Genomic DNA, 16,602 nt, shown 5'->3' on the forward strand with positions numbered 1-16,602 from the left:
TTGACTGATCGTTAACTGCCAAATTTTGATAAAAAACCAGCAGGGATTGTGACTGGTTGAAGCATTGGTCTGGAAATGGCCCTCATCAATGTTGCAGTCTGTGTACATGTTCTTGCTGTAAAGCACAGGGCCCGGTGTATTTATATATGTAGCTTATCGTATGCACAGTCTACCACACTGTGAGACTGACAATCCTGACTTGTCACTGTAATTCTTTACACAGTCAAGACTGTCTAACAAATGTTGTCCAAGTGTAGAAACATGTCTAATGTTGGATACTGTGTCTTCAGTTTTACAAGCAGAGACTGACTGGTACAGTCAATACCTGCAGTGAACAGTCAAAGGGGTTTGCTGTTTGATACAATTTGAAAGTATTTGGGATGTTTGGCCTATGCATATGGTATCATGCTAACACTGAAATTCATATGCCATATGACTTATTTGTGTGATAGGCAGAATGTCTTTTTGGCTTGAGAGCAGCATTTCGTTAGTAGCAATGTTTGTTGCTATTGTATAGTAGCAATGTAAAACAACTAGCTTCATCTGTTCTAATTTTTGAGATGCCTTGCCCTTCCAGGGTATTTTAAGGAGTAAATACACTTTGAGAAATAAAAGTTAGGTTCTTTTATCAGTTTGCAATGTTATTTCTTTGTTCTCTAAATTTTTGTATTATTACTTAACTGTAAGTGATGTGCAATTCAAATATTACAGAATAACCACAAAATTACTATTACATATAAGTATGGACAAAATATGAGATTGAAATTGACTAAATTACATGTTCACACCCAGTTAAATTATTCTTTGCCTTCTACCCACTGAAGATTAGACAATCTTCACTCTGTGTCTGCAGTAATCCAAGAGATCAGCAAGTGGAAAAAAACAAATCTGGGTCTGCATGTTAAAATTTGAAAACTGCTTTATTTGTTTGTTTCAGGTCAACATATCTCAGACAGATCTGCAAGGAATTGGCAATACTATAACAATGGTTACACAGGATGGGACTACCATCACAGTCCCAACGCATGATGCAGTTATTTCAACACAAGATACGCACTCGGTTACAATGGTAACAACAGATGGTTCAGATGGTCAACAGGTAATGGAGTTCTGTTGTATTTTGAGATTAGAATAATATTTTCTTCTAGCTGTTGATCAGTCAAGGGCCAGACTTGTGCTCAGACTAGCTGGACTTTTCTAATTCTATGCATTTATGCAGAATTTCTATTTTTTTCTAAACTTCTGAATTATTTTTCACTTTCTCAGAACAAAATAAACCTACTATAATTGCATATAGCAAGTATGTGCATGTTTTGAATGTGCTCACAATTCAGCTTGAGCAGTATGCAAAATATTTAATCGATTTTCCCCATCTACTTGTTGCATTATTTATTGTCAACAAAATAAAGTTAAAAAGAAATTTATTTGAGATTATATGTTGAATAGACTTAAAAATATGGAATATAGACTTGAGCAGTGGCAAGTTCAGTGGCATCATGACACCCCATCATTCTCTGAATTGACAATTTCAGGTTACATTCATTTCATGCTGATGAATCTCTTTTATTGATTTTAAAATGTTTTGAGATGTTCTGAGATTGTGAAAGGTACAATATAAATTCAAAAATTTTTGTTTTGTTCTTTATTCTTATTTAGTCTTTAGGTTGCATGCCAGTGTCATTCTTGGTTCAGCCTTTGGTTTAGGTGTGCTGGCATTTCCCACTTCGGAACTTTATACTGCTCTTGCCAATTTGGTCCAGTCTCAAATTTAATCCTCCTTTTCAGTCGAACCTAGCTCTGCCATTAGACTTTCCTAAAGTAGAAGCAGACATATTTGGCCCCTTGAACCTGCTATATATTCAGAAAGATCATGATTGATCTGATCATGTCCTTAACTCCACATTCCTGCTTACCTAAGAACTCTTCATTTCTTTTCTTTCTCAAGCCTTCCCAAGTTGTTCTTGTTTCACATATTCTTTACGTTTAAAAAGGCTGTCAGACTAGTTCCCTAGCAAGACTATGAAACCGTAACAGGGCCTCTTCATTTTACAAATTATTAAGCCTTTGTTTGTTTTGTGGTCATGAGGACTTAATTGAAAACTTGAGTGAATGAAAGCAGTGCAAAACTGAGGAATTTTGGAATTTCAAAATCATATACTAGGAGCTTACCTACTTTTGTTTTTTTTTCAAAAAAACTTTAAACACAGACTGTCCTTGTTCGCTGTTGTGAAACAGATTTATTAACTCTGTCACTGACATAAACGACACTTAAGTCAATAACATCTGTTTATTTTTCATTGTAGCAATAATAGCTAACAAAAGCAAAATGTTTTCCAATCACTAGATCAGATGTCTGGATAACAAGGCATCAATGACTGACAGCTGTATTTGGCAGGCCAGTTATACATGAATTAAATTTCTGTTGAAATACCATGACCAGTTGACGGCATTATTCAAAATAATCTTCTAAAATTAATAATTAAACCAAATTTATGAAATGGAATGAAGAGATTATGTGCTTTGTGAATTGAAAGCATTTAAAAAAAAGATTAAAAACACTTGTTTTTCTAAAGGTGGCTATAGTGACACCAGATTGTGAGATGAGAGGTGAGGCTACTATAGCTGCATTACAAGCTGCATCTGTTGAAGTGGAAAAAATTGTTACCCAACAGAATCATGAGCATCATTTAGTAACTGGAGGAGCACGACCTGTAACATTACTGGCTACGGCAAATGGCACTCAAATTGCAGTGCAGGTGGGTTTTCATCATTCTAACTTAATATAAAAAGTAAATGCTTTGATGATTTTTTTTTCAGAATGAAATTGAAAAATCTTGTCTAAAAAACAAAACGACCTGACAGTTTTGTATTATACTAGAGATCTTTGTGTGCTAAGCATTCTTAATGACTGATTTCAAAATCCAGTGTTTGTCAGAGTTTCTTATAATTTTGTCTCTTCTCATCCACCTTTAACTTTGTTCTTGTATCTTTAAAACCTTGTTGCTTCTTTCACATTGGAATCTTGCCAGCATTGTGACCCTGGTGGAAGGGTAAAATTACTGCATTTATTGCATATTATGCACTAATAAAGTTTGATATGCTTTACGTTTATTGTTTATGTTCCTTTCAAATCAAAGAACTACTGTAATCTGATAATGCTGCCGAGGTTTTTTCCTACAGCATTACAGCGATTCAAGATATGTAATTATGTGCTGGAATTGAGAAACAAAAATCAAAATTCAGTTCTCTGAAGAAATTAGTGATCATTTATTCATGATTAGTTTGATACCTTTTACATACAAAATCAGCAAATTCACAAATCAAATCATGTTGAGGTTGTACAAGACATTGATTAGGCCACTTTTGGAATATTGTGTGCAGTTCTGGTGTCCCTCCTATTGGAAGGATGTTGTGAGACTTGAAAGGGTTCAGAAAAGATTTACAAAGATGTTGCTGGGGTTGGAGGGTTTGAGCTACAGGGAGGGGCTGAATAGGCTGGGGCTGTTTTCCCTGGAACATCAGAGGCTGAGGGGTGACCTTATAGAGGTTTAGAAAATCATGAGGGGTATGGATAGGGAAAAGAGACTAGGTCTTTTCCTTGTGGTGGGGGAGTCCAGAATTAGAGGGCATAGATTTAGGATGAGAGGGGAAAGATTTAAAAGGGGCCTAAGGGGCAACTTTTTCAAGCAAAGGGTGGTGCACGTATGGAAAGAGCTGCCAGAGGAAGTGGTGAAGTCTAGTACAATTACAACATTTAAAAGGCATCTGGATGGGTATATGAATAGGAAAGTTTGAGAGGGATAACGGGCCAAGTGCTGTGATATCTGGTCGGCATGGATAAATTGGACCGAAGGGTTTGTTTCCATGCTGTACATCTTTATGACTCGATGATTCTATCTGCTTTAGTGATGTACAGTTCTTTATTATAATAGAAATCCCAAGATGTATTTAGGGAAGTGAAGTGTTCAAACTAAATCAGAGTAGAGAGTGAAGTTTCCAAGTGCTTTCTCCACTCTCAGCTGCTAGTTTGGCAATAACTTCACTGATATAGTAAAGTGGGTTTCCACCAAAGTTCTTCTGCCAGAGTGGCAGTGGTTCCATCAAAATTCCCTAACTTGGTTATTGCTCCACCTATTTAAAATAGTAAATTTTCCTCTCTCACTTTTTTCTCATATCTTTTTAAAAAGCTTGAATCATGTTGACATGTTATTCCACAGTGTTGGACCCATCAAAGGAGAAAGAGAGAGCAACACCGTTCATTCTATTAATCACATGTTGTGATTCATGTACAACTCAACTTGCGTTCAATCCCATGAGTTCCCTTCCTTTATCATCAACAAGATACTAAATTATCAGTGGCTGCTTAGTATGAAATACTTGAAATTCAGAACTTTTATTTCATCTGTATTTTTCAAATTTTTGCTTTTATGGTTTAATCTCACTGCACACTTTTATAATCCATAATGAGGATGTGGATATGACTGGCATGATAGCATTTATTCAGATCTCTAATTCCTCCTAAGGAGGTATTAATGTCATAAGTTGTGCAAGGTCTTGCAAAGATAAATTACTGTTGATCTTCATTTTGTCTATTGTTTGTTAAAAAATTAACATAGCAAAATGTTTTCAAAATTGTACTTAAATATTTTGTTACAAACAATCAACATAAAATGGGATGGAAACCTGTCAATTTAGGTATGTTTCTAGAGTAAAAAATTAATAAACTCGCACTTGTGGCTGTTGTTTTCACCACTGATGATGCAATAAAAATGCAGAATAAGGATAAAATTGGAATTCACCTTCAGTATTCTTACAAGGACAATCAGTAAAAACTGATTGCAGCTAAGTAATAGAAAGGAGATATGTTCAAACTCTGTTTAGTTGGGTAGCTACCTTTTGTTTGGTCCTTGGAGCAGCTTTTGTGACAATAGATAATTAGTTTCTGTGTATTAGCTGTCCTTTAGACTACACAATTACCAACAGGCAACTGCCAAGTTTAAGCTGAAATTTGTGCTCTGCCACCAGACAATTTGTTCGATCATCAGTGTAAAACTTTAGATCTCATTGCTTTGTCTCCAAACAGTACAGAATATCAAATCAGCTGGTTTTGTTTTCTAAAGTGTTTCAGTTTGCTGTGATAAAATAACATTGTTTGTTATCTCTGAGAATGGTGGTTGGTCCAGCTTTCTTTTATATTTTGCAGTGGGTTATATGTGCTTTATATAGGTATGAAGTTGTGGTGGTTCCTTTGACGGCTACTGTATTGGCTTCTTTTTGTTTACATTGTACTTGTTCTGGCTGAAGGAAGGTATGTAACAAAAGAGCAAAGGTGAGAGACTTTGCAGGTATGGATCGTACCATAAAATTAATTTGGAATCTTCTTGAACTGATCTGTCTGTAGAGAGATGACTGTAAGCAGGTAATGATCCAACCGTGTTGTAGGATGCGTTAGATCAACAATCTCTATTACATCTCCTGAGTAAAATGTCCAATTAGCTAAATAGTTATTGAAATTAGAAAGACAGTAACTCGTGATCTTCTACATGGAAAACCCTTTGTAAAACGATGTGCAGGATTTGTGGAGATGTTTGAAGTTGCAATGGATTATTTCAACCCTTAAATTCAACACCTGTACCTTTGCACCTGACTTGACTTTTTATGAAGCTTCTAAAATACATAGACATTTTCTAATATTTAAAACACTACGCTGTTGTTCCTGCCTGAACTTGCAGAAGGCTTTCGAGAAGGTCCTATGTCAGAGATTAGCATGTAAAACTAAAGCATGGGATTTGGATTTGTGTACTGACCTGGGTAGAGAGTTGTTTGACAGATAGGAAACAAAACAAATTTTCTGTCTTTTTCTGAGTGGTACCACATGGATCAGTGCTTGAACCCCAGCTATTCACAATATATATATTAATGGTTCAAATGAGGGATTTAAATATAATGTCACCAGGTTTGCAGATGATAGAAAGCTGGCTGGAGGATCAACTGAGAGGATGATACAGAGTTGCTACAGGGTGATCTGGAGAAGTTGAGTGAGTGGACAAATGCATGGCAGACAAAGTCTAATGTGGATAAATGTGGGATTATCCACTTCATTAGCAAAATCAGGAAAGCAGATTATTATCTGAATGGCAATAGATTGATAAAGTGGAAGGTGCGATGAGACTTGGGTGCCTTTGCTGAAGTCACTGAAAGTTAGCATGCAGCAGGGGGTGAAGAAAACAAATGATACGTTAGCCTTCATAGTGAGAGGATTTGAGTACAGGAGCAGTAATGTCTTGCTGCAGTTGTACAGAGCCTTGGTGAGACCACAGCAGGAGTACTGTGTGCAGCTTTGGTCTCCTTACCCGAGGAAGGGTTCTGACTATGGAAGTGCAACAAAGATTTACCAGGTTGATTCCTAGGATGGTGGGACTGATATATGAAGGCAGACTGGATCGGTTAGGACTAAATTCACTAGAGTTGAGAAGAATGAGGAGAAATTTATCAAATCCTATAAAATTCTAACAGGTCGATATAGGTTAAATTCTCCTGAAGACCAGGGAGTCCAAAATCAAATGTCACATTTTAAGGCTGAGCTGAGGAAATCTTTTTTCACCGAGAGAATGGTGAGCTTTTGGAATTCTCTGCCACAGAAAGCAGCTGAGGCCAAAACATTGAATATTTTCAAGAAGGAGTTCGATATACTTCTTAAGACAAAAAGGACCAAAGGGTATGGGGAGAAAGTGGGAATAGGGCACTGAATTGGATGATCAGCCATGATCATATTGATTGGCAGAGCAGGCTCATAGGGACGAATGGCCTGCTCTTGTCTCTATTTCCTGTTTCCATGTAGCTAACTTGACTATTCATACTGTTATGGACCAGTCCAGACCCCCTCAAAACACTTGAAGATGGTAGCCCAGACCCTAACTTTTCTAGTTGTTTTAGGCAGATGTAAGGTGGATATCGCAGGAGTGATGCAGCTGGTCAAACCACTTGGCTTCAAGTAAAACAGAATTCATTTACCCACCACCAAATGAAAAACAAACAAAAGAACACAGAATTTAGAATAACAATGATTTGAAAGCTCGACTGACACGATATTCCCCCACAACTTAACAAAGTACTGTTCCAATTTCCTGCAACATCCTCATAAACATACTCCTTGGCAAAAAGGTAAATTCAAACACCGGTGGTTACGGGAGAGATATTAGAGAGATGGCAGAGGGAATCAACCTGGGACATATGTTGAATCAGGGAATCATTTTTTCCCAGCAGCTTTCTTTGACCAGGATCTTTGAACAGACTGTTTGCTAAAACCAAATGAAGCCAGAAACAAGCCTGAACTGGCCACTCCCCTTTCATTGTATAAGTGTTTTTTTTAAAAAAACCTAAAAGCCTTTTCCTTGATTGTTGCCTTAGTCAATATATCTTAGCCATGAGCAAAGTCCCTACTCCCAGACAAATTGGAACCTTTGCCTTTTACATCCCCTCTTGAAAAAAAACTCAAGGACAACATAACCTTGCTGAAGGAGCAGCATTGTCACAATATAATTTGAGCTTTTCTCGGTGTTTTGACTGACAATGTCTAATGATCAGTGGCACATTGTTTTGAATTTACAAATGGAGTTTAATCAAAAAGGAAATATTACATTATAAAAATTATTATAATTATGTTTTCTTATAGCTTGGCGAGCAGCAATCATTGGAGGAAGCAATCAGATTAGCATCTAGAATACAACGTGGTGAATCACCAGGGCTTGATGAACATCAATAAAGAAATAATTGAAAATAATGTAAGGGCTGCAGTTCTGCCTATTTCTAACAATAATTGTACTGTATATAATACACAGACTGTATCACTTACAGGCCCTGTGTAGCTTTTAAACATTTTTAAAGCTGCAATATATTGTTGTAAACGTCATGAATTTTTCAAACATTCAGAGTACTAGTTGAAAATAAGCTAATGAAGCAAAGTTTTTGCACTGCAAACTAGTCTAAGAAGTTGAGTATTAATTTATCTCCAATCTTTGCTTGTATACTGTTCTAATTTATTTTGTCACTGCTCAGGTCTATTAGATGCAGCGCACTTATTTGAAAGAAAATAGTATCTTTGCAAAACTGTATTCGAGTTGGAGGTATGAGTCAGAATAATAATTACTGTACTACTGATTTCCAGTTTAAAGATATGGATTCTTTATTCCTAATTAGTTCATCAACTTTACTGGACACATACATTTCCTGTTAAATGGTTTTGCTAAAGTTTGCATAAACGTCTGATGATATATTGCAGCTTTAGAGTGTAAATTATCACTGTCTGTTAATTGTGTACAGTTTGGACTAAACAAATCAGGTTCTTGATATTAAGGTACTTTAAACTGTAGACCCGAAAATGTGGAGCATGCATTAAAAAGTTATTTCTGCATGTATTTTAACACCTGGGAAATCTAAGTGATAGAATATTATATTCTAGTGCAAACATTAAAGAGATGAACATATTTGGGACTACAGTTTTACACTTTTATGGAAACTAATTTCATACTACTAAAAGGTGTTTGATCTTTGCTTGTGACCAATTACCTGTAAATACATACTAATGCCACAGATGTAACCTACATTTTACTTTTTACGTATGATCATGTAAAAGTACAAAAGGAGGAGCTTTGGTTGTGCAATATTAAACATATACAATCCAAATTTATGTTGCTTTATTCAAAAAACACTTTTTTTGTGTCAGGCATTATTCTGAAGGCATTTTAAATGATGAAAACAAAGGGAAAAAAATACAATTGGTTGCATGAATGATTTGATGAATTGATAATAAAGGTGCATCGTGTGGGTAGGGTTTTAAACAGATATGCTTTAGATTTTGGCAATAACATCTATCAGTAGAAAGGTTGATTTATTAAAGCATAAAAGCCACTTTGTTAAGGAGACTTCATACAAGTTATTGCTACTATACTATATTTTTAAAAAAATAAATTAGGAAAAAAATTTAAATGTTTACTTTTTTATTTAGAAGTAGTGTAACTTCTTGTCAGCAGGTTTTGCCAGGGAATTTTTTTTAAGTATATTAAAAGAAAATATTTTGAAATTAATTCTCTTGTGAGGCTTTTTATTTGAGTTTCTAATGTTTAAAAACATCAGTTATTCATTCTAACTAAGCTTGGCTTGCTTAGTAGCACTCAGGAAGCAGAACCTGAACACACATTTTATATGGGTACTCCAGCACAATATTAAGGGAGTTCTGCATTGTTGAAGAGCCATTTGAAGAATTAAATGCTGTAAATTGGGTCCATCCAAATTGTTTGGTTCTGTTGGAAGATAAGAATTTCATGGCTGTATTTATAGAGACGAAGGAAGAAGTCTTGCTCTTCTTGGTCAAAATGTTTCACCAAACAGAACCAAAATTGCATTAATGTCTCATTTTTCTGTATATGCCATCTTCCAAATAGTTAATGGATTTTGCCTGTGCAGCAGTCAGTACAATGCTGAGTAGTTTTGAATATTTTGACATGTTTCTGATCTCTGAAGACTAAGTTACAGGTTCGGCAAACAATTAGCGAGGCCAATGAGAAGGTTATTGTAAGAGGATTTGCATACAGGAGTAGTGAAGTCTTGCTCTTTAATAGTGGGGTGACATTTGCTACGTTCCACTCCACAGGAGTCATTCCAGAAACTAGAATTTTGGAAGATAATCATCAACACATCGACTATCTATAGGCACTTTCTTCAACAAGACCACCAACTCCTGGAATTTATCACCCTAAGGTTGAGAGTATGATGCTAGAAAAGTGCAGCACGTCAGGCTGCATCCGAGGAGCAGGAAAATCAACGTTTTAAGGTCCTGATAAAGGGCTTTTGCCCGAAACATCGATTTTCCTGCTCCTCTGATGTTGACTGAGCTGCTGTGTTTTTCCAGCACCACACATTCGACTTTAATCTCTAGCATCTGCAGTCCTCACTTTCGCCTTTATCAACCTAAAGTCCATTAATTTCTCCACTACAATCTTTTCACTAATATTAATTTCCTTCAGCTCCTTATTCTCCTTAACCACTTAGATCTTTAGTTCAGAGAGATTTCTTCTATCTCCCTCAGTGAAAATAGACCCAAAGTAAACATTTACCTTCTCTCCCCATTATGGATTCCCCAGACTCTGCCTGACTAGACCCGAGTTAGTTTTAGTAAAATGTTTCCTGTCTATGTACCCGTAGAAGTTTTTACAAGCTTACTTTTATATCTTTGCTGTTATTTCTGGCAACTTCATGAACAATTTTTAATCTTGTGTAATCCTGAACTTCCTTCATTGGTGACGATTGACCTTATTGGAATTTTTGTACCTTGAAAAAAAACTATAGTTGCTGTAAGTCATACAATAGTTCTTGAAAGACGTTAAGTTATGCTTTTTCAGGTACGTTCCTAATCCACCTCATCCAATTTGTACCTCGCCTTCATAATTTCCCCCTTTTTAAATCTAACACCCTTGTTTCAGAATGAGCAACCTCACTTTCAAAAATAATATAACATTTGTATCACATTGTGGATACTCATTGTAGTTTACAAGATTTTTTAATTAGTCCGTTTTTCATTACGTGATACTAGATCTAAAAAAGCACGTCCTCTTGTCAGCTCCTCAACATACTGCTTTAGAAAATTATCCCTAACATACTCCAGAAATTCATCCTCCATAGCTCCAGTGCTAAATTACCCAGTCTATATATACATCGAAGTCACCATGATAACTACATTGCCAATGTTACATGCTTCTCTCATCTCTTGATTAATCGCATGCCTCACACTACCAGTACTGTTTAGTGGCCTATAAACCACTCCAGTCAATGTTCGCTGTCCTTTGCTGTTTCTTAGTTCCACCTGGATTCCCTACATTGTTCTTCTAATCTGAAATCCTCCCTTACTAGTGTACTGATTCCAGTCCTCGTTACCAGCTCAACTTCACTTAGAGTCATAGTCATAGAGGTGTACAGCACGGAAACACTTCTTTTTTCCTCCTCCTCTTGTTAAATGTCCTTGAATATTCAGTTCCCAGACCTGTTCACCATGTAGCTCTGTTTCTGTACTGACACTTGGGTCATAACAATGCATCTCTATTTGTGCCTTTAGATCATCTACCTTGTTATGAATGCTGTGTGTGTTCAGGTAGAGTGCCCTAGACGTTGTCTTTTTGAATACTACAATAATTGCACAAAGACTGGGATTATAGATTTGGCAAAAATAATTACTGAGGGAATGAGATTAGAAAAGTAAACTGGAGAAAACTATTGACTGACATAGGCAATGGACACCCGTTCATCTTCCTTGTACTGTCGAAGTAATTGCAAACCTACTGTGATTACTGTAAGTAGTCCAAATTAAGGTGAATAGTTTTTCTTTTGATAATGTCAAAGCTTTGGCAACAAGATGCCCACCATGAGCATCTTTGACTCAACATTTTTTAATTATTGTAAATTCTTCAGAGAAAAGTTGAAGAGCAGTATGTTCTACCAGCAAATAAAACAAAAACCAGTCAAAAATAAAATAGAATATTATAAAGGCAAAATAATGTGGAATCTGGAAATCTGAAAACAATACTCAACAAGTCTGTCTGCATCTGTGGAGAGAGAAAAAGTATGAGACAAATATACCTTCTTTGCAACAGAAGGAATGTAGAAATCATTGTTTTTATGTTGTTAAGAGAGGAGTTGAAACGAAGGAATCATCAAGAATATGTTAAAGACGAGATTAAACAACAAGTGTTATGGAACAAAAAGCAAAGTATTTGGGGAATGGTAAGGGTTGCAGTAAAGCAATAAAGTATTGGTCCTGCAGAAATGTTAATTGAAGAACAATGAATAGCTCTGTCTGAAAGCAAAAATATGAAAACAATGTTTAAACAATATGAAAACAAGGTTTAAACTGGCCATTGGTTTAAAGCAAAAAGCAAAGCTGAGAACAGAATTTATTGTCTGAAGTTATTGAATTCAGTGTTAAGACCAGAAAACTGTCAAGTGCCAAATCAGAAGATAAAGCACTGTTGGTCCAGCTGGAAATGTTGCACTATTCCAAGAAGAGAAATGTGAGCATGCGAACAAGGAGAAGAATTGAAATAGCAAGCAACCAGAAAGTCAGGATCACATCTGTGGACACAGCATAGGTGAGCTGCAAAGTAGTCACCCATTCTCTGTTTGGTCTCCCCATTGTAGATGATGGAAGTGATCATGGAAGGGACGAGAGTATCATGGATGGAATGTTCCCTTCAAAATAGTGACAGGAGAGGGAGGAAAGGATGTGTTCAGTGGTGACGTCATGCTGAAGGTAACAGAAAGATCAAGGAATTATCCTTTGTGGAGGCTGATGGGATGAAATGTGAGAACAAGAGGAACCGTATCATGATTCTAGATAAGAGAAAATAGGTGAGAGCAGAAATGTGGGAAATGGGTCAGATGGTTGAGGGTCCTGTCTCTCTTGGGGGTGGGGTGTGACCTTGGTTGATGAAAATAGAACTTTTATCAAAAGTGCTGTTTTGGAAGGTAACATTATCAGAAATTAAGAGGGAGAAACTGGGAGGCCAGAATGAGGTTCATGATGGAAGCAGAGTGTGAGGAGGTGTATTAAAGTGGCTTTAAGTAAAATAATAGTAAAATAAAATGCTATGGTAAAATTGAATCTAAAGAGAGAGGTATGGGAAATTACATAAATAATCGAGGATGAAGACAAAGAAATATGCTTCTGGCAGCTTGTATAACTTGGGTGGTAGACAGGGCTTTGAACTAAACAGTGGAGGGGAAGAGATCATGTGAGTGGAAGTGAGATTAATCAAAGGGAAGCAATGAGGTAATAATCACCAGATTATGGCAGGAAAGAAATATAGAAAATAGGAGAAGGAGTAGGCCATTTTGCCTTTTGAGCCGCTCTACCATTCAGTAAGATTGTGGCTGATCATTAAACTCTTCTTGAAAACAGTTAATAATTTGGTCTCAACTGCTTTCTGTGGCAGAAAATTCTAAAGGTTCACCACTCTCTGGGTGAAGAAATTTCATCTCATCTCAGGACAAACTGGCTGACCTTGTATCCCTAACCAGTGACCATGGTTCTGGACCCCCTCGTCATCAGGAACATCCTTTCCGTCTGTATTCTATTTAGTCCTCTTGGAATGTTATAAGGTTTCTATATAGCATATAGAACAGTATAGCACAAACTAACATACATACCCATCCATGTACCTGTCCAAGATCCTATCTATATCACTCTTGTAAATGCAAGCTTTTCCCTTAAATTGGTATTGTTGTGAATTGTCCCAATGAGTGCAAGATGAAAAGTTAAAATCATTTTTTTTCCAAGTTCTGTACTACTGCATGACTATTTTAACTAATTTACTGTGTGGAAGTAGTTAGCAGGGTCGATAAAAGGAGGCCTGTAGATGGTGTGTACTTTGATTTTCAAAGGCATTTTATAAGGTGCCACATCAAAGTTTACTACACAAAATAAGAGCACAGTGTATATGGGTAACATATTGGCACAGAGTATATGGTTAACATATTGGCATGGATAAAGGATTGGTTCACTAACCAGAAGCAGTGAGTATGGATAAATGGGATAATTACTGGTTGGCAAGCTATAATTAATAGAGTGCCACAGGGATCAGTAGTTTGTTCTCCTCAACTATTTACAATCTATATTGTTGACTTGAAAGAAGGGACTGAATGCATGCTAGCTAAATTTGCTGATGATATCAGGAAAGTAAGTTGTCAAGAGGAGGTATAGAGTCTGCAAAGGGATATAGAGAAATGAGCAGAAATTTGATCAATGGAATATAATATGGGAATATGTAAATATGTTCAGTTTGATAGGAAAAGTAGAAAAGCAGTATATTATTTAAATAAAGGGAGATTGCAAAACTTTGGTTGTACAAAGGGATCTGGGTGTCTTGGTAATGAATCACAAGATGTTTGCATATAAGTGTGGCAAATGGTTAGAAAGGGAAATTGAATGTTGTCATTCATTTCAAAGGGAATGGAATACAAAGATAGGGTAGTATTACTAGAGCTGTACTGAGACTTGGTGAGACCACATCTGGAGAACTATATATAGGTTTAGTCTTCTGATCTGAAAAAAAACAACCACATTCGAAGCAGTTCAGGCAAGATTCACTCCACTCTCCTGGGATGAAGGGTACATCTTTTGAAGTCAGGCTGAGCATGTTAAGCCTGCATCCATTGATATTCAGTGGAATCAGAGGTGATCTTGTTGAAACATACAAGATCCTGAGGGGATAGACTTGACATTGTAAATAATGGATTCCAACAGTGGTTAAATACAAATATGGGACATCATTTAAACATAAGTCTCCGTTTTAAGATAGATATGAGTTTTTTTTTTCTCCCAGTGGATTGTTAATCTACAGAATCCCTTTCCCCAGAAAGCACTGGCAGCAGTGTCTTAAATTTATTCAAAGTTGGGTTAGATAGATTTTGGTAGACAAGGAGTATCTCTGCCTTGAAGAAGTTTTCCTCCTCTCTCTGCCTTGAAGGAGTCACTTATGGCAGGCAGTAAGGGAAGTGGAGTTGAGACCACAACCAAATCAGTCATGGTCTTTATTGAATGGCAGAGTAGGCTCAACAATTCAAAAGGCTAGACTAACCTTAAAAGGTGGCCAGTGATTGGGGTGGATTTGGTGGTTAGGGAACACAGTTTTTGGCCAGCACTTGCACACTGTAGTTCAAAACTTTCAATGTTTAGTTGGAGGAAATCCCTTTTGGTCTCGTCTAGATGTTGGGTGAGCAGTATAAACAGTCACAAAGCAGTGGAGTGGTTAAGAGATAGTTATGAGGCATTTCAGCTTCCATGTGGAAGCTGGTGTGTTTTTGGATGATGTTGCTGATGATTATTATGAGATAGAGTTATGATATCGTCAAAAAAATCCAATTGTGTTTCAGTTATGCAATGTTTTTATTAAACTAACCTCAAATTGAGAGCAGAGGAGGTTTTTTTTTCTCTTGGAATGTCTAAGTTGTGGGTATGTTCGCCGAGTTGGGAAGTTGATTTGGAGACGTTTCGTCCTCTGTCGCGGTGACATGATTAAATGGCGGAGTGGACTCGATGGGCCGAATGGCCTTGCTTCCACTTCTATGTTTTATGGACATCCTCAGTGCTTTGGAGCCTCCTGTAAAGCGCTGCTGCTGTAAATTCCGGAAGACACCAAAGGCTCCAAAGCACTGAGGATGTCACCTAGACAGGGAACGAAACGTCTGCAAATCAACTTCACACAACTACAACGGGCTCCCGAGCTACAAATCTTGACAGAAACCTTACTCGTAGGAAAAGATCTGTTAGCACACTAATGAAAAGTTACAATCAGATGGATAGCTAAACTGTTTTCTCTAGTGGTCCAGAATGACAGGAAATAAATATAAAGTTGCCTATAACGGAGCAGAGAAAGGGGCGATATCTTTAGGTGGGGAGTAATTTAAATATTGGATTTGTTGCTAAATGGAGTGAATGAAGCCGATCGCAATAATGATCTCCACTCTGGCTGTATATGTTGATTTATCACTTGACTCCCTTTCCTGACTTCGTATTCAGCCTCATTCATTTACACTACGTACACACATCCTTGCCATATATTGAAAATGAATGTTTTTTTTGTTACTCAACTGAATTCATTATTGATTCAGTAAAAGAGCCTTGCCCCTCATTATCAAATGTTTTTCACAGCTTAGAAATGAAATGTTCAAAACAGGGAAAAACTAAATTTTCTTCATGGTTTAGATTTGGGTTGTCTGGAGCTATGTTTTGGAGATTAATTTCTTGGGAGAATCCAGTACAATACTGGAGGATTGAGGTTTAACAGTAGCCTTGATTAGAGAGAAGGGATGGGGTAGAATGTGAAGAGGTAATTAGAATGAGACTATGTTTGGCGTTTGAACATGGAATAGTCACATATCGGTTTTGATGCTGCTTCTCCGGACGCTAAGAAGAAAGCCGAAAGATCTATGTTAAGATATGCTTAAAGGTTTATGGCCCGGGTTTCAGTTGCACAATGTTAACATTTGTTCTGATTTAATGTTTGATGAAAGATTATCCAGTCATAAACACAATTCACCGTCACTGAGTCATTGTTTGGAAATAAACATGATTTATCTGCTCTGCCAAGTTTGCAGATAGGGTCAAAATAGAGAAGAGAATACAACTGCACAAGGAAACCAATATTTGATTAACTTTGAAACAATAAGCAGTAAGTCTTGTCAGTCAGGTGTTGATTAGGTTTAATATATTTAATCAGATTTAATAGTTATTCAGTGAGGTTACTTTAAAATTAAACTTGTAAGTCTGAAAAATCTAGTTGATTTGATTGAAAGCTACATTCATTGCTAATAAAGGAAATGTTTTATCCACGTCTTTAAGAATGCTGCTAATAAAGTCCTGCACGAAGTATGTTTAAGATAACAAAGGAGGGAGAGGTTGAATAAGGTCAGGGAGAGTTTGGCGCGAAAATGACGCGAACTGTCAGACTGCGCGCGCAGCCGGTGTGCCGCAGATCATGTGACCGTACTTTTGAAAACAAGGACACGACCGTGATTGGCGGAGCTGGCCACGTGACCAACGGTCGCGGGAAA

At 36.9% G+C, this 16,602-nt stretch overlaps 1 protein-coding gene across 6 annotated transcripts in view; it reads left to right on the top strand.

Moving 5' to 3' along the window:
* Positions 1 to 9,080, top strand: part of LOC122557816 (zinc finger protein 143-like) — a 98,707-nt gene extending 89,627 nt beyond the window's left edge. For all 6 annotated transcript variants that reach the window (XM_043705895.2, XM_043705897.2, XM_043705899.2 and 3 more), the window contains 3 exons: positions 938 to 1,099; positions 2,574 to 2,756; positions 7,676 to 9,080. In XM_043705895.2, the coding sequence (XP_043561830.1) occupies positions 938 to 1,099; positions 2,574 to 2,756; positions 7,676 to 7,765 (435 nt within the window). In that variant the 3' untranslated portion in view covers positions 7,766 to 9,080. The remainder of the gene's footprint in view (positions 1 to 937; positions 1,100 to 2,573; positions 2,757 to 7,675) is intronic.
* Positions 9,081 to 16,602: the final 7,522 nt, after the last annotated feature.

Source organism: Chiloscyllium plagiosum, unplaced genomic scaffold, assembly GCF_037043375.1.
Source record: "Chiloscyllium plagiosum isolate Xiang-an unplaced genomic scaffold, Cpla_swu_hap1 HiC_scaffold_18, whole genome shotgun sequence".
Taxonomy (NCBI): domain Eukaryota; kingdom Metazoa; phylum Chordata; class Chondrichthyes; order Orectolobiformes; family Hemiscylliidae; genus Chiloscyllium; species Chiloscyllium plagiosum.